The 19,504-nt window shown below is 53.7% G+C and overlaps 5 protein-coding genes and 1 pseudogene across 7 annotated transcripts; 1 reads left to right on the forward strand and 5 right to left on the reverse strand.

The window, feature by feature from the left end:
- Nucleotides 1-122: 122 nt before the first annotated feature.
- CAOG_06729 lies at nucleotides 123-7,174 on the reverse strand (the record flags this gene model as incomplete). 2 transcript variants are annotated; one of them, XM_004344300.2, is made up of 9 exons in its annotated part: nucleotides 7,102-7,174; nucleotides 6,521-6,624; nucleotides 6,342-6,431; nucleotides 6,136-6,254; nucleotides 5,920-6,033; nucleotides 4,736-5,823; nucleotides 4,498-4,606; nucleotides 1,066-4,410; nucleotides 123-945 (listed from the first exon to the last, which is right to left on the reverse strand). In XM_004344300.2, the coding sequence occupies exons 1-9, from the start codon at nucleotides 7,146-7,148 to the stop codon at nucleotides 211-213; spliced, it is 5,751 nt and encodes a 1,916-aa protein (XP_004344350.2). In that variant the 5' UTR covers nucleotides 7,149-7,174. The 2 variants fall into 2 exon arrangements, with proteins under 2 accessions (XP_004344350.2, XP_011270677.1); XM_011272375.1 differs by lacking the exons at nucleotides 4,736-5,823; nucleotides 5,920-6,033; nucleotides 6,136-6,254; ... (1 more) ...; nucleotides 6,521-6,624; nucleotides 7,102-7,174 and having other exon boundaries at nucleotides 211-945; nucleotides 4,498-4,638.
- A 44-nt stretch (nucleotides 7,175-7,218) lies between these two features.
- CAOG_06730 (cysteine synthase) lies at nucleotides 7,219-9,400 on the reverse strand (annotated as a pseudogene). The gene is made up of 11 exons: nucleotides 9,380-9,400; nucleotides 9,156-9,282; nucleotides 8,933-8,983; nucleotides 8,735-8,831; nucleotides 8,510-8,659; nucleotides 8,279-8,407; nucleotides 8,155-8,221; nucleotides 7,868-8,053; nucleotides 7,687-7,775; nucleotides 7,482-7,616; nucleotides 7,219-7,401 (listed from the first exon to the last, which is right to left on the reverse strand).
- Nucleotides 9,401-9,714: 314 nt separating this feature from the next.
- CAOG_06731 (hypothetical protein) lies at nucleotides 9,715-12,337 on the reverse strand (the record flags this gene model as incomplete). Its single annotated transcript, XM_004344302.1, has 3 exons — nucleotides 9,715-11,062; nucleotides 11,171-11,414; nucleotides 12,301-12,337. 3 exons carry the CDS (start codon nucleotides 12,335-12,337, stop codon nucleotides 9,715-9,717), a joined length of 1,629 nt encoding a protein of 542 aa, XP_004344352.1.
- Nucleotides 12,338-13,004: 667 nt separating this feature from the next.
- CAOG_06732 (hypothetical protein) lies at nucleotides 13,005-14,434 on the reverse strand. The gene is made up of 6 exons (XM_004344303.2): nucleotides 14,313-14,434; nucleotides 14,050-14,124; nucleotides 13,858-13,914; nucleotides 13,596-13,747; nucleotides 13,323-13,482; nucleotides 13,005-13,175 (listed from the first exon to the last, which is right to left on the reverse strand). The coding sequence occupies exons 1-6, from the start codon at nucleotides 14,406-14,408 to the stop codon at nucleotides 13,125-13,127; spliced, it is 591 nt and encodes a 196-aa protein (XP_004344353.1). The 5' UTR covers nucleotides 14,409-14,434; the 3' UTR covers nucleotides 13,005-13,124.
- A 99-nt stretch (nucleotides 14,435-14,533) lies between these two features.
- On the forward strand, nucleotides 14,534-15,407 carry CAOG_06733 (hypothetical protein). The gene is made up of 4 exons (XM_004344304.2): nucleotides 14,534-14,616; nucleotides 14,745-14,858; nucleotides 14,945-15,023; nucleotides 15,114-15,407. Exons 1-4 carry the CDS (start codon nucleotides 14,563-14,565, stop codon nucleotides 15,212-15,214), a joined length of 348 nt encoding a protein of 115 aa, XP_004344354.1. The 5' UTR covers nucleotides 14,534-14,562; the 3' UTR covers nucleotides 15,215-15,407.
- Nucleotides 15,408-15,697: 290 nt separating this feature from the next.
- Nucleotides 15,698-19,210, reverse strand: CAOG_06734 (hypothetical protein; the record flags this gene model as incomplete). The annotated part of the gene is made up of 2 exons (XM_004344305.2): nucleotides 15,698-18,418; nucleotides 19,199-19,210. The coding sequence occupies 2 exons, from the start codon at nucleotides 19,208-19,210 to the stop codon at nucleotides 15,698-15,700; spliced, it is 2,733 nt and encodes a 910-aa protein (XP_004344355.2).
- Nucleotides 19,211-19,504: the final 294 nt, after the last annotated feature.

Consider the following 19,504-nt stretch of genomic DNA (forward strand, 5'->3'; position numbering starts at 1 on the left):
CTTCGGACGGCCGTCTGTCTATCTATCTGTCTGTCTGTCTGTTGGGGTCAAAAAAACAAGTGACAACTCGAAAGAAGAACGTAAAAGAAATTGGACTGAATTTTTTTGTTCTTTGTTCTTTGTTGGGATTTTTTTTCGTTCTTCTTTCTTTTGTTTGACTACAAATCAGCACATACACGAACATGAAAATTAAACTACAAAAAAGTACAATCACTGCTGAGCACAATCGCCGGGCTGCTCGATCGCAGGTGTGGCAGGCAATCCGAACGACGCGGCGGCGGCAGGAGTGGCAGTGGCGGCAGGAAGCGGCGCTCGGCCGTCGCTGACCGTCATGTCCAGATTCACATCGCCGGCGACAATTGCAGTGCTCTTGCGGGACGAGGCAACCAACGGGCGCATTCGGTTGGATGCGCGAAGCAGGCCAGTGCCCGCGACAGCCAGCGAGGGCGCCGTTGAGAAGGATCGCAAATGTGACAGCGAGCCGGACGTAGAGTTGGAAGACACACACTTGGCGTCCAGGACCGACGCTGACGACGATCCGGACAGGAGAGCTGCAAACCCGCTGTGGAGCGCACTGTCCGCCTCCAAGGCACTCTTGTCGGACGCCGCGAACGACGACATTGAATCAAGCTGGTCGCTTTGGTCGTTTTCCTTGTCGCTGGCAAGCGGTTGCACGAGTAGCTCGTTGTCTTCGGTGGTTGCAGTCGCTGTTTCGGCAAACTTGACTTGCTTTGGCCCACCAGTTGCCGAAGACGCGGATTTGAGCGCCGCCTTGACGGGCACGTTTGCTGCAGGTGCAGGGGACGCTGTTGATGTCGATGTCGATGGCGAGGACCACCCAGCAACTTCAGCCGACATTTCCACGTCCGACGTCGGAAGATCGGCGGTTGATTCAGCCGCGACTGGGTCGCAAACGGGCTCTGACGAGACTTCGATCGGCTTGGACTCTGCACGTACATGCTTGGACTCTGCACGTGCATGTTGCTCCAAGGCAACAGAGGCCGAAACAGCCCTCGAGGCTGGCGCTGCAGCACTGCGATTCAACAGAGAAACGGGCCGGCGCACATTCCCAGGGAGCTCCGCTTTGCTTGCCAGCGAGCTTGACGTGAGAGCAACTGGTTGCGATTGCGAGCTGCTGGGCGAGCACAGGCTGGCGGTTGAAGCGAGAACCGTCGAGCCAACTGCCGCAGAGCCAGGAATCGGTGTCGGCGAAGATGTCATGGATGTCTTGTAATCCAACCCACGAGGCGAGGGTGCGTGCGTGGCGGGCGCAGGAGTTGCACTACGATCGCAGCCAAAGTCGACAACCGCATCCGTGAATACCGCTGATGCAGTCAGGTTGCGCGGTCGCGGCGCGTCCGTTTGGACTGCACTCGCGACCATGCTCTGCTGGCGTTTCTCGATCTCGGCCCAGCGCGCAGCAAGCGCGGTATGAGCTTGACGAATGGTGGCCGCCTCCTGTCGAGCAGCAATTGCCTCCTTCTCGAGAACAACCGCCGCGTTGGCAATCTCGCTGCTATCGCGCTCAGCAAGCTCCAGGCGGGCTTGGACCGAGTCGGCATAGCACAGCGCCTCTTGGGCTTGGTGCTGCAACTTGGCCACCTCTTCTGCATGCTGCTGCTTTGCGGCATCCAGAAGGGCGCTCGCATCCGCCTTAACGCCCGCCAATTCTGTGGAATGGACCTGGCGCAGAGCATCGAGTTGAGCGAGCTGCTCCGCGCGCAACGAGGCCTCTGCAGCAACAGCTGCCTCGCATTGATCGAGGGCCTGATGAAGCTGCTCCTGGGTTGTGGCATGCTCAGCATTGACTTGGTCGAGCTTGGACGCAAGCCCTTCAATGTCCGCCTGCAGTGCATCGATTGCACTCGAGCTGGCACTGGAGCGCTCTTGCAGCTGTTGCGTCGCGCTATTCAGTCGCGCAGTCAGACCCTCCACGTGAGTGCGTCCCTTGGCAATGAGCGCCTCGAGCTGCGACTTTTCAGCCAGAATGGCCTCAACATCAGCGCTGCGAGATTGAGCTGCACTGCGTTGGGCAATCAACGCTGCCTCGCATGCCGCATAATCCTGCTGCAACGCCTCCAGATCGGCCGTTGTGCTTTGCAGCTGTGCGCGAGTCTCCTCAAGGTCGGAGAAAGCCGTTTCCAACGAGCTCTGTGCGACACGCGCTTGCTCAGTCAGCTTCAGAGCATCCTCAGATGCGTCAGAAAGTCTGCCCTCCAGCTCTGCTGAAAGGGTCTGTGCCTGGGCCAGCTGGGCCTCAAGCACCTCGTTGCGCTGAGTTGCCGACACCGCTTGTGCGACATACTGCTCCTTTTCCGTCTGAAGCACATCGAGTTCAAGTGTCTTGTTGCGGATTTCGTCGCGCATGGCAAAGACTTGGCCTTGCAAGTCTCGGCAGGCAGACTCATGCTCGGCAGCGATGGCGGTGGATCGAGCCAGCTGCCGTTGCATACTTTCCACAACTTCCGCGGAAACGAGCGTTGCGCTTTGAGTTGCCATCAAGGCTTGCAGCTCGCCAAGTTCCGCCAGAGTGCGGTCACGGTCCAGATTGGCTTGCTCGACGCGAGCCAAGGCATCCGCAACGGCTGCCTCCTTTGCATTAGCGCGCTCCGTCGCTCCACTCAGTTCTGCTTGAAGCCGAGCAAACTCAGTGTCGCTTTCGTCGTGGAATGAAGCGAGCGAGCCGTTGAGCAGTTCGAGCTCTGCTTGCAGCTCGCAAACAGTCTGCTTGTTGTTCTGCAGCGAGGCCTTGGTGTTGTCCAAGGCGGTTTGCAGACTGGCTTTCTGCAGTACGCTCTCGTTCAGAGCTGTCTGCACCTCGGAGAGATTTGCCTCAGCCTTGGCCAGCTGTTGCTTGAGCTGCTCTTGGGACTCGCTGGTGCTGTCAGCTTGCGCGGCGGTTTGCTCTTGAAGGGTCACGACTTCTTCCAAGAGTGCGGCATGAGCAGTGTCGACGGAGGCCAACTGCTGCTTTAGCTCTTCGACCGTCGATTGTGCGAGCGCTAGCTTGTCCTGGGCGTCTGCCAGTTGGGACTGCAAGGCTTGTTCAAGGTTGCTCTGGACACTCTGTTGCTCCTCCTTGAGAAGGGCAACTTCTGCTTGCGCAGTCTCGAGCTCCTGCACAAGGCTTGCCATGCGATCTGCGTGCGACTCAGCTTCGCTGTCAGCTTGCTTCAGCTGCGCCTCAAGCTCCGCTTGGTCATTGCAAGCCTTGCTGAGGATTTGCTCCAGTTCAGCAGCCCGCGTGGTTGCAGCATCACGCTCCACACCAGTCTGGGTGAGCTGCACCAACGCAGCTGACAGTTTGGTCTCCAGCTCCGCAGCCAGCTCCATTGCTGCATGGTTGGTGTCTTGGTCTTGCATGGACTTGGAAGCAAGCTCCACTTGAGCCTCCGCAAGCTGTTGCGTCAGTGCCTCGCATCGAGCTTGACGTTGGGAGGCGAGAGCTTGGACCTCGGCCAAAGCAGCGGCTTGCGCTTGCTCCAGCTCGCAAAGCTTTGCCGCAGCCGCGCGCTCCGCTTCTTCGGCTTGCAACTCAATGCGCTCTTGCAGGATGGTCTGCTTTTCCAAGTCTACCATCAGCGATTCAGCATGGTGGTCCTTTTCGGCAGCCTCAGTCTCAAGCTGTTGCACGCGTAGGTGAAGCTCTTGAACCTCTTGGTCGAGTTGGTCGTGCTCAGCCAGCATGTGCTGATGCAGTTCATTGTGCTCGGCCTGCAGTGTGGCAATCTTGGCTTCAAAATCGGCAGTGACTGTGTCAATCTCGGCCGAGTTGGAGACCGGCTCGGAAGACGGTACGGCGGAAGCGGCTGCCGCCAGATCTTGTTCAAGCGACTGGATTTGAGCCTCTGCGTTTGCCAGCTGAGTGTTGTGCTCACGCTTGGCCAGAGCAAGCTTTTCGTCAAACTCGCGTGCCAGCTGCTCTGCTGCCTCCTGTTGTTGCTTTTGCAGCATTTCGATCTGCTGAAGCTGCTCGTCGTGTTGTTGTTGCAGTTGCTGCTGCTGCTGTTGTTGTTGTTGATGCATGACTTGTGCTTCAGAAAAGGCGAGCTTTTCCTTCTGCAGCTCGACAACTTGCTGCTCCAGCGTGGCCAGGATCTCGACCAGCGCCTGATTCTCGTTGCGGACAAAGTCTTCGTTTTCGGCCAACGTGCGCAATTGGATCTCATGCTGCCGAACCAGCTCAGCCTTCTCTGTCTCCAAAGTGGCAAGGCGACTGAGAATGGCAAGATTCTGCGTCGAGTCGGCAGCGTTGGCGTTGGCCGGCGGGGAGTTTTCGAGCTGGAGTTGCAGCTGCTCGTTCGTTTGTTCCAGCAGCTCTTCCATGCTGCGAATCTGCTCGCGCGCTTCATGAAGTTCCATCTCGAGAGCTGCCACTTTGTCTTGCGCTTGCTCTGGTGGGGGCATTTCCTGAAGTGTGTGTGTGTGTGTGTGTGTGTGCGCAAGGTGAGGCCTGTTTCAAAAAGCTCGAACAAATGTGTCGCAGGTAACGCTTACAGGTTGCATTTGCTTTGACCGCACTTGCTTTGCTTGAGCGTGTTGTTGCGAACGCTGAGAATCGTGAGCTACAGGAGCAATGCTGACACGCTGTGCGGCCGAGCGACCACTGTGTCCAAAGCAAAACACGCACACAAAAACACAACCAGGAACGAAAATAGTCCGGTTAGGATCCATGCGCAATGCTTTTCGTGTGTTTCAAAACCGACTGATCAAAACTACAAAACTTTCATCTTACGCTGTAATCGAGCTCATCCGGATGCTCGAGACGCGACGGTCGTCCGTGCGAGAGTAGCTTGCAGACGAAAACGAAATGTCTGCACTTTCATTGACAACACGTTGTGCAGTAGTAGCTGTAGCTGATCCGGGGTGAGGCGCTGTCGGAGCTGCATTTGCGCTGCGGACATCAAGGCGCTTGGCACCCGCCCACCACGTCTCGCGGCGAGACTTGTTGGCTTTGGTCGGGAAGGGGAGCGTTTCGTCAAGTCGAGCATGGGTGTCAAGGCTTTCAACAGTGCTTGCAATGCTGTTGGTTGAGGAAACCAGAATGAGCCTTGTCAGTTTGTCAATCTTGTCCTGCTGCAGCTGCTTCTCGCGCTCGCGCTCGATGAGCGTCTCTTGCATCTTTTGGCGCTCATTCTGAAGCTCGGCCAGCTCGGCTGTCACTGCGGGCGTGTCTTGAGGATCACGCTTGTCGGTCAGCATGCGCTTCAGCTCGGAGATTTCCGTGCGATAGCGCTTGAGCAGGGCCTCATCTGAAATGACCTCATTGATGACTGGTTTGTTCCGGATTGTCTTGGCGCGAGTCGCAAACTTGAGGGTGGAGATGGTCTCGTCGCAGTGGACGGTGGCCGGGGTGATGGTGCAGACGATCGCCGTGCGTGCGTTGCCACCAAGCGACGGCTGTAGAATGCGCGTCAACTTGGAGTCGCGGTACGGGATGTGACCTGATTCGTTCACGCCATCGCTCAACTTGCCAATGACTGTGCCGAGAGTCAGGAGGGATTTGTTGATAAAACCACCTTCCTTCAGGCGGACGCCCTCCGCTCCAGTGTGTCCAACGCGCTCAGAGCCGGCCAAATCGACCAAGTTCAGGCTCGACACGAGAACAGCACCGTCCATCGACAGGCGCTCGGGGCTGTTGGCGGCGGAAACGCGGTCGCGACTCTCGACAATCATGCGGAAGATGGTGTGCGAGCGCGAACTGTGCTCGTTCATGTTGGTTTCACCGACGTGACGACTGCTCTCTCCGCGCTCCATGAGCTTGAGAATTTCGTTCGGCGAAACGACCACTTCCTCGGAAATGTCGCTCACGAAAATTTCGCCCTATTTCGAAACCGAGAAGAGCGTGTTAGGTACCAAACTCTCAAGTGCTGTCCATCAAAGTCGACCTGCAACCCATATGACTAGACGAGTACTTACGCTCACGTTTTCGCGGATTTTCAAGTTGGTGTTCTCTGGCTTGAGAAGATCGGTGATGATTTCGTTGTAGATTTCAATGTACGAAACACGCAGCAAAAACTCACGATCTTGGCTCTGTTTCAGAGCAAAAGTGGAGGAGCGATGTGAGCTGCTGAAATCGCAAAAAACAAAAAACCAACAACACCCACTGAGCGCCATGCTCGGAAAGCAACATACCTTTTGAATGCATGTAAAGACATGATCAATCGCAAGCGGGAGCAAGCCTGGCTCTGAAGGCGAGCCCTTCATTGTGTGTGTCTTGCCGGAAGATGTTTGACCGTACGCAAAAATGGTACCTGTTCAGTTCGTGGCAGAATTGGCAGATGAGGCACAAAACACAGAGTGTCAAGCAGTCATCACCATAGCACGGCAATGCAACCTACCATTCACACCATCCATTGCCGACTTGACGATATTCGCAGCAACTTGGTCGTAGACATCGCGAGTCTTCGAGTTGGCTCCAAAAATGCGATCTGATTGGCGTGTTTTGACATGAAACTCGTCGTCAGCACTCGTGCAAGAAAAAATTCACTGTCGCGTCATACTCAAGCACAATGCTCACCGAATGTGTAGGACGAGCTTGGGATTGGGCGACCCGATGCATTGCATTGGACAATGCTGTTGTTCTCCAAGCTCCATGTCTGGCCTTGGCCTCCATTGAGCTCTCTGGTGCATGGGCGGATTATCACAAATGTAGATCATGTTAGCGTTGTGTGTTCAAATAGCATCATCGAGTGAGAATCCAAAGTGCAGTCTAGCCAAAAGAAAGCACGAGAACACAAGAACTGTTTGAAACAATCAAAAGTTTTTTGGCGCCATTTTTTGTTTTCGTTTTCAAACACGACCGCAACTCAATGCAGCCACACTCTCCTCCACGAGCATCACCGCGCCTCCCATCTTGGAGGTAAGTGATTGAGCGTCGAGTACTTGTTGATACAGTGATCGACGCGCTGTGACAACTGTTTGACTCCAAGGCAAGTGTTTCACGTTGAAACCGTTTGAGCGGTTTTTTTTCTTCTTTTTCACTCAGTTTCCCTCTTTTTTTTGCTTCTCTCATAGCCCGATGCGACATCGCTTCTGCTTGTGCTCAAGACCGTGGGGTTGTGCGTGCGATGGTGTTCATGAATGGGGGATTTGACTTGCCGCGAGTTGAGCGGACGAACGCGAATGGTGACGTTGATATTGTCCATGATGGCGCCAAAAGTCCAGCCAAGAAAATGAAAAGAAAAAGGAAAAATGAAGCAAGCCAGATTAAGAAAATGACAGGTTTATTCAGAATGGGAAGAAGGGGGACAAATGTTACTGAATGGTGGGGGAAATCAAAAGGGAGGGCGCGGATGGCCTCTCGCCTCAAAGCGCACTGCCGCGGTAGGCCATCGGGATTGCATTGTACAGCGCCTTGGATTCAAGCCATTCCTTGTTGAACAGACGCGCTTGGTAACGCTGAGTCGAGAGTCAACGTTAGCAATTTGTTTGCAAGACTCTACCTCTCTAACGCAACGTGAATAGGTCTGGACACTCACCAACCCAGAGTCGCAGAGAATGGTCACGACGGTCGAGCCTTTTGGCAGAGACTTGGCCACCTCAACGGCAGCTGCCACGTTCAAACCAGTTGAGGCGCCGACAAAGATGCCCTCCTCGTGCAAGAGACGATAAGTCTGAAATTGAGCCAGCACAAGTGAGCGGAGATAGGAAAACAATCACCAGCTCGTCAAAAACAAGGCTCACCCATTCGACCGAAGCGCTGTCCGGGACGTGAACAGCGTCATCCAGCTTCGAGCCTTTGAGATTTTCAGTCACACGACCTTGGCCAATGCCTGATTGGACAAAGTTCCAGCAAAAAGCCAAAAAGAAAAAAAAATCAGGATCCTTACGAAACATCACAACAACAACGGCCTTGCAAACGCACCCTCGGTAATGGAGCTGTCCCCGGTTCGTTCCAGCTTGTCCTTCTTGAACCAGCTGAAAAGAACGCTGCCTGGAGGATCGGCAAGGACGACCTTGATTTTGGGATTCTTCTCCTTGAGGAACAGACCGGTGCCCGAAAGCGTGCCACCGGTTCCAGTTCCGCAGGTGAAAGCGTCCACCTTGCCATCTAAAGTTGATGTCCAGTCAGAGCAGAGCCAAAATAAATGCGAAAAAAGGAAGCGGAAAACCAAAAGGAAAAAATATCTGCAAAAGCTCAACGAGACCTACTTGTCTGCATCCAAATTTCGGGTCCAGTTGTGTGGTAGTGCGCCAGGCGATTGGCAGTGTTGTCAAACTGTTGGACCAAGGAGGGATGAGAGCTCGGACGAACATAAGGAGGCTAGCCGCGTACCTGATTCGTCCACACGGAATTCGGAGTTGCCTCTGCAAATCGACGGGCTTGGTGGTTGTAGTTCTCTGGGTTGTCGAACGGGACGGCAGGGACGGGGCGAACCTCAGCTCCGAGAAGCCGCAGCATGTCCTATGTTGCAGAAAACCACGTTTCACGAGCATCTTTGGTGAGGCCGCGCTTCCACAGCAGGGTTGCAAGCATTCATCGACCGCAATTTCGACAAGCACTGACAATCTTTTCCTTGGACTGCGTGTTGGGCATGTAGATGACACACTTGTAGCCCTTGGCGTTGCAGATGTGCGCCAAACCAATGCCAGTGTTACCCGCAGTGCCCTCGACGACCGTGCCTCCAGGCTTCAGGAGCCCCTTCTTCTCTGCGTCCTACAAACCAGACATTCTCACACAGCGTCAGCCACCTGCTTGACTAGGATCCCGAGCACGAATTTGTGAACAAACCTTGATCAGGAACAAGGCCGCGCGATCCTTCACCGAACCGCCACAATTCGCGTACTCTGCCTTTGCCAGAATGTTGCAACCCGTCACCTCGCTCGCCCTGCCAACGGACACCACCAACAACAAACAAGAGCTCAGAAATCGTTGCCAAAAATCTAAACTCGACCAATTCACACAAATTTTGGCAGCTCGATCGCTTACTTTTGCAGCCGGATCAACGGAGTCTTTCCAACCGTGCCAACGATGCCGTCTCTGTATTACATCGCAACAAAACAAAATTGATGCATTCGAAGGGTTGAGCGATGGCGCGCGAACAAAAAACGGTGAGAGATTGACATCCACAGGTTCAAGTCAACGACCTCCTCTGTTTTGGGCGACCTAAAGCCAAGCAATTGGATTGAATGGCATATGGCGTGTGACTTACCGCCACGAGTCCGTCCAGACACCCGGCGGGGCGGCAGCGGTTGAAGCGAGGCGTCGGCCGAGACAATCACGCGCGCTGGATTGCAGGCGCAGCAGTGCACGGCCGGTCGTGGAAGCCGTCGTAGTAACTGCGTTATCCACATGTTAAAAGAGCGAGTTTTTAACAAACCCAGGGCAACCGTGAGCTGTCAATCGTCAAGGACAAGTCAAAGTGATTGAACGTACGCATTGTCTCTTCAAGTTAGTATGGACTGAGCTAAAGAACGTTTCCAATAATGATTGTTAACAAACGGAGATGAAGAGGATGTAAACTAGTATGTTGCATTGGTAGGAGGACACGGTTGAGCAAGAGGAAACGCAGGCAATCGCAAAATCCTAAAAAAATGTCGAAAAAACAAAACCCAACAACAGCAAACAGGCACGCTCTCAAAATCCAGCAGGAGAAACACGGCCAAGCAACAATACTAAGAACGGAAGTGAAAACAAAAAAAAAAAACACGATGAATGGGAGACAGAGTAGGAAATGCGAAACAGCGCGAAAAAAAGCCCCAGAATAAAAACTACTTGGACAAAAAGTCCAAAAAGTCCTTCTGAACAGCCGCTGCTGCATTGTCGCCACTCGGTCGTCGACGAGAATCGTCTTCGCTGGAAGACAGACTGCTCGAACTCGAATGTGCGTGACTCTCGCGGTTGAGTGTCGCCGGAGTGCTCGAGAATGACCCCGACCCGCGAGATCGACGAGAGTCCGTGTTCGACACTGACGAGTTTGTGGATGGTGAAGCAGACGGGACGGAAGCGGGAGGCGCGTTGGTCGGAACCGCCTGACCAGTGTTGATTCGGTAGTCGTGCGGTGCGTAGAAGGGGCTGTCCACAATGTGCTGCCCGTCGACAGTGACTGCAACCACGTAATCGCCCTCTTCCTCACACACATAGGTGACGAGATAGGTGCCGTCGCAGTTGTTCTTGATGCGCGGTTCTGGCGGCCGAGAGCCGTACGGACCGTTGACCTTGATCACGAACGGATCGCTGCGGCCGACGCGAACGTAGCCGTTGGCGTCGCGCGCGGTGATTGTAAAGACAGACGGCTCTCCGACATAGCCTTGCTGAATGCCCTGCCCTGCAGCAGAGCACCGTGCCGGGTACAAGGCACCGAACGCGTCCAGACCGAGCAGCGCGCTCGAGCTGGGCACGTGCGCGCTGCCATTTGCGCCGAGCGCCGTCGCGGGACTGGCCCCAGGTCGCGAAATGCCGCCACCCCCTGCGCCTCGCGACCCCGTGCGCATCAAGCCGCCATCGCCCCGCGGCACATCATCCTCAAACATGCCGTTCAGCAACGAGAGCCACAAGTCTCGGTCGTGCACCGTGTCTGCAGTGAAAAAGTACGTCGTGTCGCCGCTCGTCACCTTGAACGCGTGAGGTCGCTTGGTTTCGCGATCGGCGTCCTCAAACAGAGACTGTGTTTTGTCGAGCGAAATGACGCCCAGCGGCTCGGCGTACGTTGCGTCCGATTTGAAGTAGGCCAGTTTGCGGGGGAAGAGCACGCACCATCGTCGCTTCCAGTTTTTGCCGTCCTTCTTTTTTTGCAGCCAGCCCTTGATGAGGGCTGTGTCGAGTGGTGGCAAGGGTGTAGAGCCGGAGGAGGAGGAGGAGGTTGTCGATGCCGATGAGGAAGAAAATGTGCCAGTCGCTGCCGCCGTGCTCATTGCAGCCGAAGGCGATGTTGCTGCTGTTGCAGAGATGCTACTAGATGACGACGCTGCTGGCGGATTGAACAGGTCGTCGTTGTTTGCGCTCGATCCAGCGACGGCAGTGTCGTGGCCGAGGCCGGCTGCGGTGAGGTCGACTGTTGCAGATGGGTTGAGTTCTTTCAAGCACGCAGCGAATGCCTCCGTCCAAGAGGTGAGTTCTCTGTGATTGCGCGAAGGAGTGTGTTGTTTTGGAGAGAGCACAGTGAGCATTGTTGCGGGACTGCACCAAGACAATCCCTTTTGGCGACCAGCGAGCGAGCGCACTCACCGTTCGTTGGCAGCGAGGAGCATGTACGTCCGACCTGGCGTTGTGAGCGCAATGCAGTATGGGCGCTTTGTCTCCGCATCGCCTCGTCCGACGGATTTGACGTCTGAGAGCGAGATGGTTCCCATACACTCTGCGCGATCGTTGGACTTGTAGTACTTGAGCGCCCACAGCGGCTTGTCTGGGCTCGCCACATTGAGCTCGTTGATCAGCACGCACCAGCGCTTCTTCCACGTCTTGATGGCGCCTGCAAAAGAACAACAAAGAAATCATTCGATTCAGCATCAGAAACCAAAAAAAAAAAAAAAAAAAAAAAAGTCGAACTTTTGTATGGTTTGTTGCTTTGAGGACCGACTGCTGTTTTGTTGTTTTTTCCCCAACTCTTCGTCGAGTTATATCTTTGGAAAGGGTGAATGAGTGAATGAATGAATGACGTGATTGATCGGGAAAAAAAAAAACTGAAGCAAACTGAAACAAACAACGTTGTCGACCGCAATATGAAAAAAAAAAAAAAAAAAAAAAAAAAAAAGAGCGGTTGAAAAAAGGAAAAAAGCGCGGTTTTTTTTTTTTTTTTTTTGTGATTTGCAAACGATTTTTACAATTTTTCTGTTCGTTTGACTGCTTGTCGCGTGTTTGAGATTTGGATTGAGAAAGTGTGTTGCGGGGCAAGCGGCGCGAGCGAAGAGGAGTTTGAGTGGCTGAAAAGCTGTAAAAATATAAAATAAAATAAAATAAAAATAATAATAATAATAATGATAATGATTTCAACCGATTTTTGCTTTTTTCACAGTGGCACAAAAAAAAAAAAAAAAAAGCAAAAAAAAAAAAGCGAGAACGAAACAAACGCAGTTCGCGGAGGTCGAAAAGAGAGAGAAAAGCGAGGTCACTTTGTTATTGGACGACTGGATGTTGGATGGTCGAGTTTGGCTGAGGGACGACAGGAGAAGAGGAGAAGTAAAAGGAAAAGTGTGTGTGAGTGTGCGGTTTGATGGGGAAAAACGGCACAAAAAAAAAAAAAAACAAAAAAAAAACAGTGGCAACCGACTCAATGGGAACAGCAGTGCAAGTGAAGAAGGAAGGAAGGATGAGGGAAGGAGAGGGAAGCGAGGGAGGAGAAGAGTGGGAAGACGCACCGCCTTGCTTGACGAGCCAGCCTTCGCGACGACTCATGAGGAGAAACTGGTCGCTTTGAGTTGGAAAAATAAAATAAAAAATATAAAAATTATGACAGTGGAAAAATCAATGGAAAAAAGGAAGACTGCTGCTTTGGGAAACGAACATATGAGCGCTTGATGACAAACGTGCGTGCGAGGGATTGGTTCAATGAAGGGAGGAAAGCCGAGAGGACAACAGCTTGCACTCGGAGGGCTAACTTGGACTTTTGGTGCATGTGCGGATGAGGGGAAGGAAGGAAGCGAGCCTTTTTGGAGCGAGAACGATCGGTGCGCTGCTGCACCGCGTTGCTCAGATCGCGATACAGCAACAAGTGCAGTGTGGGGACAACGAGTTGGATCTATCGTAGAGGAATCATGCGAGCCTTTTGCTTGACTTGAACGGGCTCCAGTTTGCAGCAAAATGGCAAAAAGGCGAAAATTGCTGTTTTTGGGCAGCGGTGTCCAGGTGATGAGCGGAAACGAGCTTGTTCTCGACCATGTGCGTTGGACGTGTTCGATTAGCCTTCCATTCGAGAGCAAAAGTGGCAATCTGCTCACGCGGCGAGCTGCTGAGCACGGATGGAAAAATCATGCATGCACATTTGTTGCGCGGCTGGGCTCCTTCTCAAAAGCGCCCGAATCGAATCACAATGCCATGCAAACTGGAATCAAACACCGGAATCAAAAAATTTAACAGAGTGTGGATTGTGGCGATTGAACACAAAAGGGGGCAACTTCGGCACAACAAACGAGAAGAAAGAAAATTACAACAGAGGAAACAAAAAACCAAGGAAGACAAATGTTCAAAGAGATGGTGTGGTGCGTGTTTGCTCGGCCAGCTTGCTGACATATTGCTGAGAAATGATGAAAGCAAATTCAACACCAACAAACAAGGGAAGGAAAACACGAATCAGTTTTTGTTTTGTTTTTTTCCGATACCGGTCAAATAGCACTTGCTCCTCTGCCGCCACCACCTTAATAACAACGCTTTGAACTCTTACCGTTTGATACCGAGTAGCACAAGTCGTGAATGCACGGACTAGCTCAGAGCAGTCAAGCGGGCGGTCGGGATTGCTGCGGTAGCATTTCAACGCAGCCGCTTGTTGCTGCGCGCACGGCGTGCGCTCTGTCGTCGAGGGTGATACCGAAACAACCGGCTCTCTGTGATTTGGTAGGACAAGGTGTGGCAACAAACAGGGCAGCGTGAGTCGCGCCGTGCTCGCACGCCACACGCGTAAACTGCATTTCTCTCAAGCTAAGCGGCGTTGCTTTACACAAAACGGGCATTCGCTCGAGCCAGATATTGACTCAGCTCGTTCGCCAATTGCTCCTCGCTTAGCCGAGTTTGCTCGTTCGCTTCCTGATGTTTGCCGGAGCGAATCGCGCGCAGCTCATGCTCGACCTCTCCCTTTGCCCGTTGGTAGCCCTAGATTTCGCAAGGTAAACCAGTGAGCGACCTTCCGTTCGACCTTGCATCACGGACGTGCTTGGATTCAACGTGTTAACAACAACAACAACAACAGCAGCAGCAGCTACCTCTGTGACGCCCTGGGCATGAGCGCGTTGGAGCAGCGGCTGAATCTCCTGACGATTCTGTCGGACAAAGCTTTGCAGGTGAGCGATTTTCGTCTCATACATGCCACGGTGAGCCTCTCGTCACCCAATGTCAAGGGTGACATTGAAGCCTGGTCAATCACACAACGCATCACACAATGCATTGAGCCGTACCATTCGCCCATCGCGGCCTGTGATTGTTGGTCGCGCCCGCTCGCCAGCCAGGCTCCGCAGCAAGTTTTCCGTGATCTGTCATTGTTTGCGTGATTCGACCCCGCCGCAACGCAGAGAACAAGTGAGAGTGAGTTGAGAGAGAGCGAGGAGAGAGACAAACGCGAGATCTCCATTGATGCCCGTCTTCGTCCCGCGCCCATACGCCACGACCACCACCACCACCACTACCCTAACTCCAAGCGTCATCGTTGGTTTGAACGCACGTTGACGGAGATGCCGGTGGGGTTGGCCGCGCTCGCCTCCGTGCGATTCATCGTGACTTTGCGCGTTGGCCGCGGTGCTGAGCTCGTTGCGCCCATTTTTTTTTCTTTCGTCTGAGAACAATAGAAAAAAAGACTAAACATTGTGAAAAGTTTAATTGTGAAGGCATATCTGAGTGTTGTTCGTTCCTTTTGAATGAATAGGATTCAGTCTTTGCTTGTTCCATTGTAACAGGATTTCAACCATACAAAGATGAGCCAGTCACACGCAAAGCCAGCGCTCGCCGATCTCGAAGCCATCGAGAAGGTACATCCGCAATAGGAGCTCCGTGTGAAGTTTGAAGGCGAATGGACCTGACTGGGACTGGCGCTTTTGGCCTGGGACTGGCTGAACATTGAGCTCACATCCTTCCCACTCGTATTCGTGCTTGGTAGGACATCCTCGCGTCCATGCGCGCGGCGAGCAGTGCGATCGCACACTTGGCTGCAGAGACAGCCGATGCGGATGGGTTTGAGCGCAGCGTCGCGGAAGTGTTTTCAACCATCAAGGTGAGGAATGGGATGACAATGGGAACTCCATACAAATGCCAAACTCACGATTGTGTCCCACTTGGAATGGTGGTGTTTGAGTGCAGGCCGTGCAAACAAGCTTGCCGCCACATTTCCATGAAATTGCGCAAATCCAACGGCTGCCGTTTGAGAATTCGAGCTATGGTAAGTTTTTCTTTTCTTTTCTTTTCTTTTTGCGTTGTGTGTCGATCTGGTGAGCGACTCACTTGTGTGATGTTGATCGATGCACGCCAGGTGCAAAGCTGGACTGTGAGCTGGCAACGCAACGCCATGCTATTGCTCTGCAGCATGCTGAGAAGCTCGTGCAGCTGGCCACCGTTTCAGGCGAGCTTTGAGGGAATCTGCTTTCGCTCCCGCTTCACTCGCAGACCACCAAAGCCAACGAACGACAACACACTACCAAGATTAAACCTCTAGCGGCGTCTACACTCCGTCGAATCTCGCGTCGCAGCGATGCGAAAGGCAAGAAGAAGAAGAAGAACAAGAAGAAGCACGTTAAAGAGGAAGGATTCGGCTTTGTCCGAACAGCAGCTCGCATCATTTTTGTGTGATCGAGTTCTTGTGAGCTTTGCAAATCCTCGTGCTTGTCAAACTCCCGTGATGCACCGTTGCTCCATTCGCCAAATTCACTCAAAACCCAAAAAATTTAATCGATTTAAGATGCAAGCATCTTCTTCAACACAAACGTTCAAAACAACTGTTCAACAATTCCAGCATCAAAAACACGCACGGGTCAGGCTTGGCATCAGATAGTTTCCACAAAACTTTTGTTTTTGTTTTTCGTACAGCACAAAGAACAATAATTGTCTACCCCCCCCCTACTTGTCAGAAGTGACGGGCGTCGCGCGACGCAACACGAGACGCTGGCGCATTTCGCGCAGCCTGGACGCCATGTTCATGGACAAGGTGGCTTGGCGTGTCGCTGGCAGCTCCACGTTTGTCAGCAGTTGGAGCTTGCAGCTCATGGAAATGTTCTCGCGGTGGACGCGATCCATGTCCTCGTGACACTCGCGCAGTTTCTCGGCGAGGCCGTGGATGGCCTGCTGCAAGGTCAAAGACACGTCGACGCGCACCGGGTCGAGGCGGAGCTGCTCGGTCAGCTGGGCATTGCTTGCCACCAAGGCAGCAAGCTGGGTTTGCAAGTCAATCACGGTTTCTGCGACCTGGTCGACTTGCGAAATGGTGGACAGGTTGGAGCACAGATGGCACTCACGCGAGCGCTTTGTGGCGCGGCTGTAAGAGTCCGACGAAGAAGTGCTGGTGTCTGAATCACCGCTGCTGCTGGTGCAAAGGTCGCTGTGGGACGTGCTGTTGTGGCTGCTGCCACTGCTCATGCTGATGTTGCTGCTGTTGGGGCTGTTAGAGCCTTGCACAATAATGACGGGACTTGCCGCCGCATGCATCGTGCAGACGTTGGGCGTCGAGCATGCAGAACTGAACTGCGCGTCATCGTCGTCCTCATCCTCGCGTTTGGGCAGGGTCGCCTCCATGTGTGCCTGCTGCTGGTGGTCTTGCGACGCAGCATCATCCGTGTCGGCGGTGCAGTCATCGTCAATGCAGGGCATCACGTAGTCGTCCTCGCTTTGCTCGTCGGTCTGCTCGTCTGTCGCCTCGAGGGACCGGCCAGCCGCTTTGAGAGCCTGATTTTCGGCCAGCAACGTCTGGATGATTTCCTGCTCTGCCATCTCGATCGCCTCTGTCTGGAGATCAACCAGCTGCTGCAACTTGGCGCTGTGCGCGCGAAGCAGGTCGTTCAACGCGCGCTGCTTGCCTTCGCGTGCAGTGACGGCAGCCAGCACCTTTGTCAGCGTTTCGATCGTGTCGTTTTGTCGCGCGAGGGTGGCTTCGGCCGCGAGCAGCTGAGGACCAAAGTCTCCATCCGTGCACACCCAGTCCTGCACATCTTCGAGGGTGAGTGCTCGCTCGCTGGCGTGGGAGGGCACTCCGTTGCCGTTGCCGACAGTCTCGTCTTCCATCAGGAGACTGGCGCCGGTGGCAGAAAGCAGCACAGCGTCAATGGTGGCGAGCGCTTCAACCATGTTGCTGGCTTCAGCGTTCATCTCATCGAGCCGAGCCACGGTCGCGTCCTGGTGAGCGGCTTCACGGGTATCGTTGTCATCATCGTCTGCAAACTGCACCTCTGCTCCATCCGCGATTTCGAAGCAAGCCGACACAAACCGAACTTGCTTGGGGATCTGCGGGCTTGCCGGCTGGACGTACTGCATGTCGGGAGCATGCGAAACTGCTTCCTGGTAGTCTTCAGCATCCATCTCGCTCTGAGCATCGTCGTCACTGCAGATGGCTGCGTCGGACGCCGAGCGGACTTCATCGTCGTCGTCGTCGCTGTCTTCGCTCAGCTCGAGCCAAGTTGAGTCGTTGTCGCCAGTGCCATCTTCTTCCACGTCGCTGGAATGGACGGACAGAATCTCGTCGCGATCAGCCAGGCGCGCACGCTCCGCCAAGGAGGATGTGGACGCAGTGAGGGGTGCGTTGCGCAGCGAGCCGGTGGCCGAGCTGCTTGACGAGTTGGAGGTTGTGGTCGACGACATGGACGACGACAGAGACCCGTCCGCGACGTGTTCGAGTGCCGACAGCAGGTTTTCCGAAAGCGGCGGCACAATGACTGCTTGCTGAATCGCAACACCGCGAACGAGCTTGGCACGATAGGTCGCAATGTTGACAGGAACGCGCACGGGCACTGGAATTGGCGAAGGCAACGGGACTGCTTCCTGCTCGATGACTTCAGCGCACGGGTGCAGCGAAGACGTGCGCGGGGGAAGGGCGGGAGGGAGTTCGGTTTTGGAGAGGGTCAGCGTGGGCGGAGCGGGCGCACGACGACGAGGTTTGGCGACCGGGCGTTCACGCAAAGACGGCGCCGGTTGTTTGCTGAGCAAGGAGTTGGTCTTGCCGGGAATGGGCGTGTCGCTACCGCGTGTCGCAGGTGATCGGTCAGCCGAAGCAGGGATGGAGATGTCGGCAGCGAGAAACTCGGCCAGATCGTACAACTTGTCGCTTTTCGACGAGGCAGAGCTCGAGCGCGAAGCAATGGAAGTGTCAGTGGAATCCTCGTTGGTGGGACTGGCGGATGGCGCGATGACTGATGTCAGATCGGATGCCTCGTGAGCTGTTGGGCTCAAATTGGCGAGAGTGTCAGCTTTGACCTCAGCGTTTAAATTTTCCACCGACGACGGTTCCTCCTGAGCACTCGCACCGCTGGCCTGTTCCTCCGATGCGGTCGAGGAGGTGCTGCTGCTGCTGCTGCTGCTAAAGAGTCTCTTGGCAATACTGGAAAAGAATCCGCCCGAAGAGGAGGACGGGGTGGCGAGGGAGGATTTGGAGGACTCGGACGCGGTCGGCGGCAGATCAACGCCCAGCGTAGACGTGGCAGCAGTGCTGGATGGGTCTGTTCCAACAAACGACTTGCCGTCCGCAGTCAAAGTGAAGACCTTCTGCTGCTGCGAGTCTGCTTCGGGGTCTTCGAACAGCGGGTTGCAATGCTCCTCGGCCAACTTGAACGTTGAGGAGGAAGGCGGAAGTTCCTTTTGAAGAAATGAAAGATTGCAACAAAAGTAGTTGGTGAGATTTGAAAAGGAGTGGATTGAACGTGCCGAGAGGGATGATGCAAAGAAGAATGGAAGGAAATAGATTGTTTTTCGAGCAACAACAACAAAAAAAAGGTGGCGGAACGAAGGAAGGGAGGCGGCGGTAGCGACAAGGAAAGGAGGTGGCCAACATTTGTCTTTGGCGCCTCCTGTTTCAGCCCGTGCACAAGTTACTCCATCACACCCTCCCCAACTTCCGTGCTTCCATGCTGTTGCATCGGTCTTTGATAATAGTCCCCATGACACAGAAAAGCGAGTTGCGACGAAATCAAACCGTGGTAGGAATTGGAATTGAAATCGCAGTTTTGTGTTTCTTTTTGTTTTTTCTTCCTTTGTGTGAAACAAAAAACACACTCCGACCAAGGAGGAAAACCAGCAACATAAATACCGCTGTGAGCTGCTCTCCTCTTTTGCAAGTGTTGAGACATGGTCTTTGAGACGAGTTTAGTTTGTCGTGCATAAAGCTGTGGGACAAGGTGCTGCGGACGAGGACTCGAAAATGAGCTCAACTCAGGCTTCCCATAAAAATCGAGAGCGCCGTGCAAAACACACGCTTCTCATCAAGCCCAGAGAGAACAAAGTATTTCTCAGTAATTTCGCGTCTCTGGAAGCACGATGGTCGGCTGGTGACACTACCAACACTCTTCTGCGTTGATTCTATCGCTCGCGCCACACTGTGCCATTTCAGTGATAAACATCGTGAATTGCTGCACGTACTGCAACTGGCATTATTGGGGGAGAGGTGTGAGTGAAAGCTGCCAAAGCACAAGAAGGAAGGAAACAAAGCAAAAAATCAAAAGTGAGCTCGTTTCGGATTTGGGAAGAGGACGATTTTTGATTTGAGAGGAACTCGGAATGCGGCTTGATTTCGCATTGCTTCCTTGCAGGGAGGAGTCTCCCATCGCATGTTGTCATCAGATCCTGCCAAGATCTGAGATCGCACGCTGCGAGTCTTTGTTGTTGTCTTCAGCTTTCGCTCAACAATCACTTTTCAACTTTTCAACGCTCATTTCTTGAGATTTC

The sequence above is a fragment of the Capsaspora owczarzaki genome, assembly GCF_000151315.2.
Source record: "Capsaspora owczarzaki ATCC 30864 unplaced genomic scaffold supercont2.12, whole genome shotgun sequence".
Taxonomy (NCBI): domain Eukaryota; class Filasterea; order Ministeriida; family Capsasporidae; genus Capsaspora; species Capsaspora owczarzaki.

Excerpts from the sequence above, each read along its gene's own strand:
- CAOG_06732 (XM_004344303.2), bottom strand. The coding sequence starts at position 14,408 with ATGGGCGCAACGAGCTCAGCACCGCGGCCAACGCGCAAAGTCACGATG. Across the intron at positions 14,125-14,312 it reads CCACCGGCATCTCCGTCAAC|ATCACGGAAAACTTGCTGCG; the intron begins GTGCGTTCAAAC and ends AAACAATGACAG. Across the intron at positions 13,915-14,049 it reads CAGGCCGCGATGGGCGAATG|AATCGTCAGGAGATTCAGCC; the intron begins GTACGGCTCAAT and ends TTTGTCCGACAG.
- CAOG_06733 (XM_004344304.2), top strand. The coding sequence starts at position 14,563 with ATGAGCCAGTCACACGCAAAGCCAGCGCTCGCCGATCTCGAAGCCATC. Across the intron at positions 14,617-14,744 it reads ATCTCGAAGCCATCGAGAAG|GACATCCTCGCGTCCATGCG; the intron begins GTACATCCGCAA and ends CGTGCTTGGTAG. Across the intron at positions 15,024-15,113 it reads GTTTGAGAATTCGAGCTATG|GTGCAAAGCTGGACTGTGAG; the intron begins GTAAGTTTTTCT and ends GATGCACGCCAG.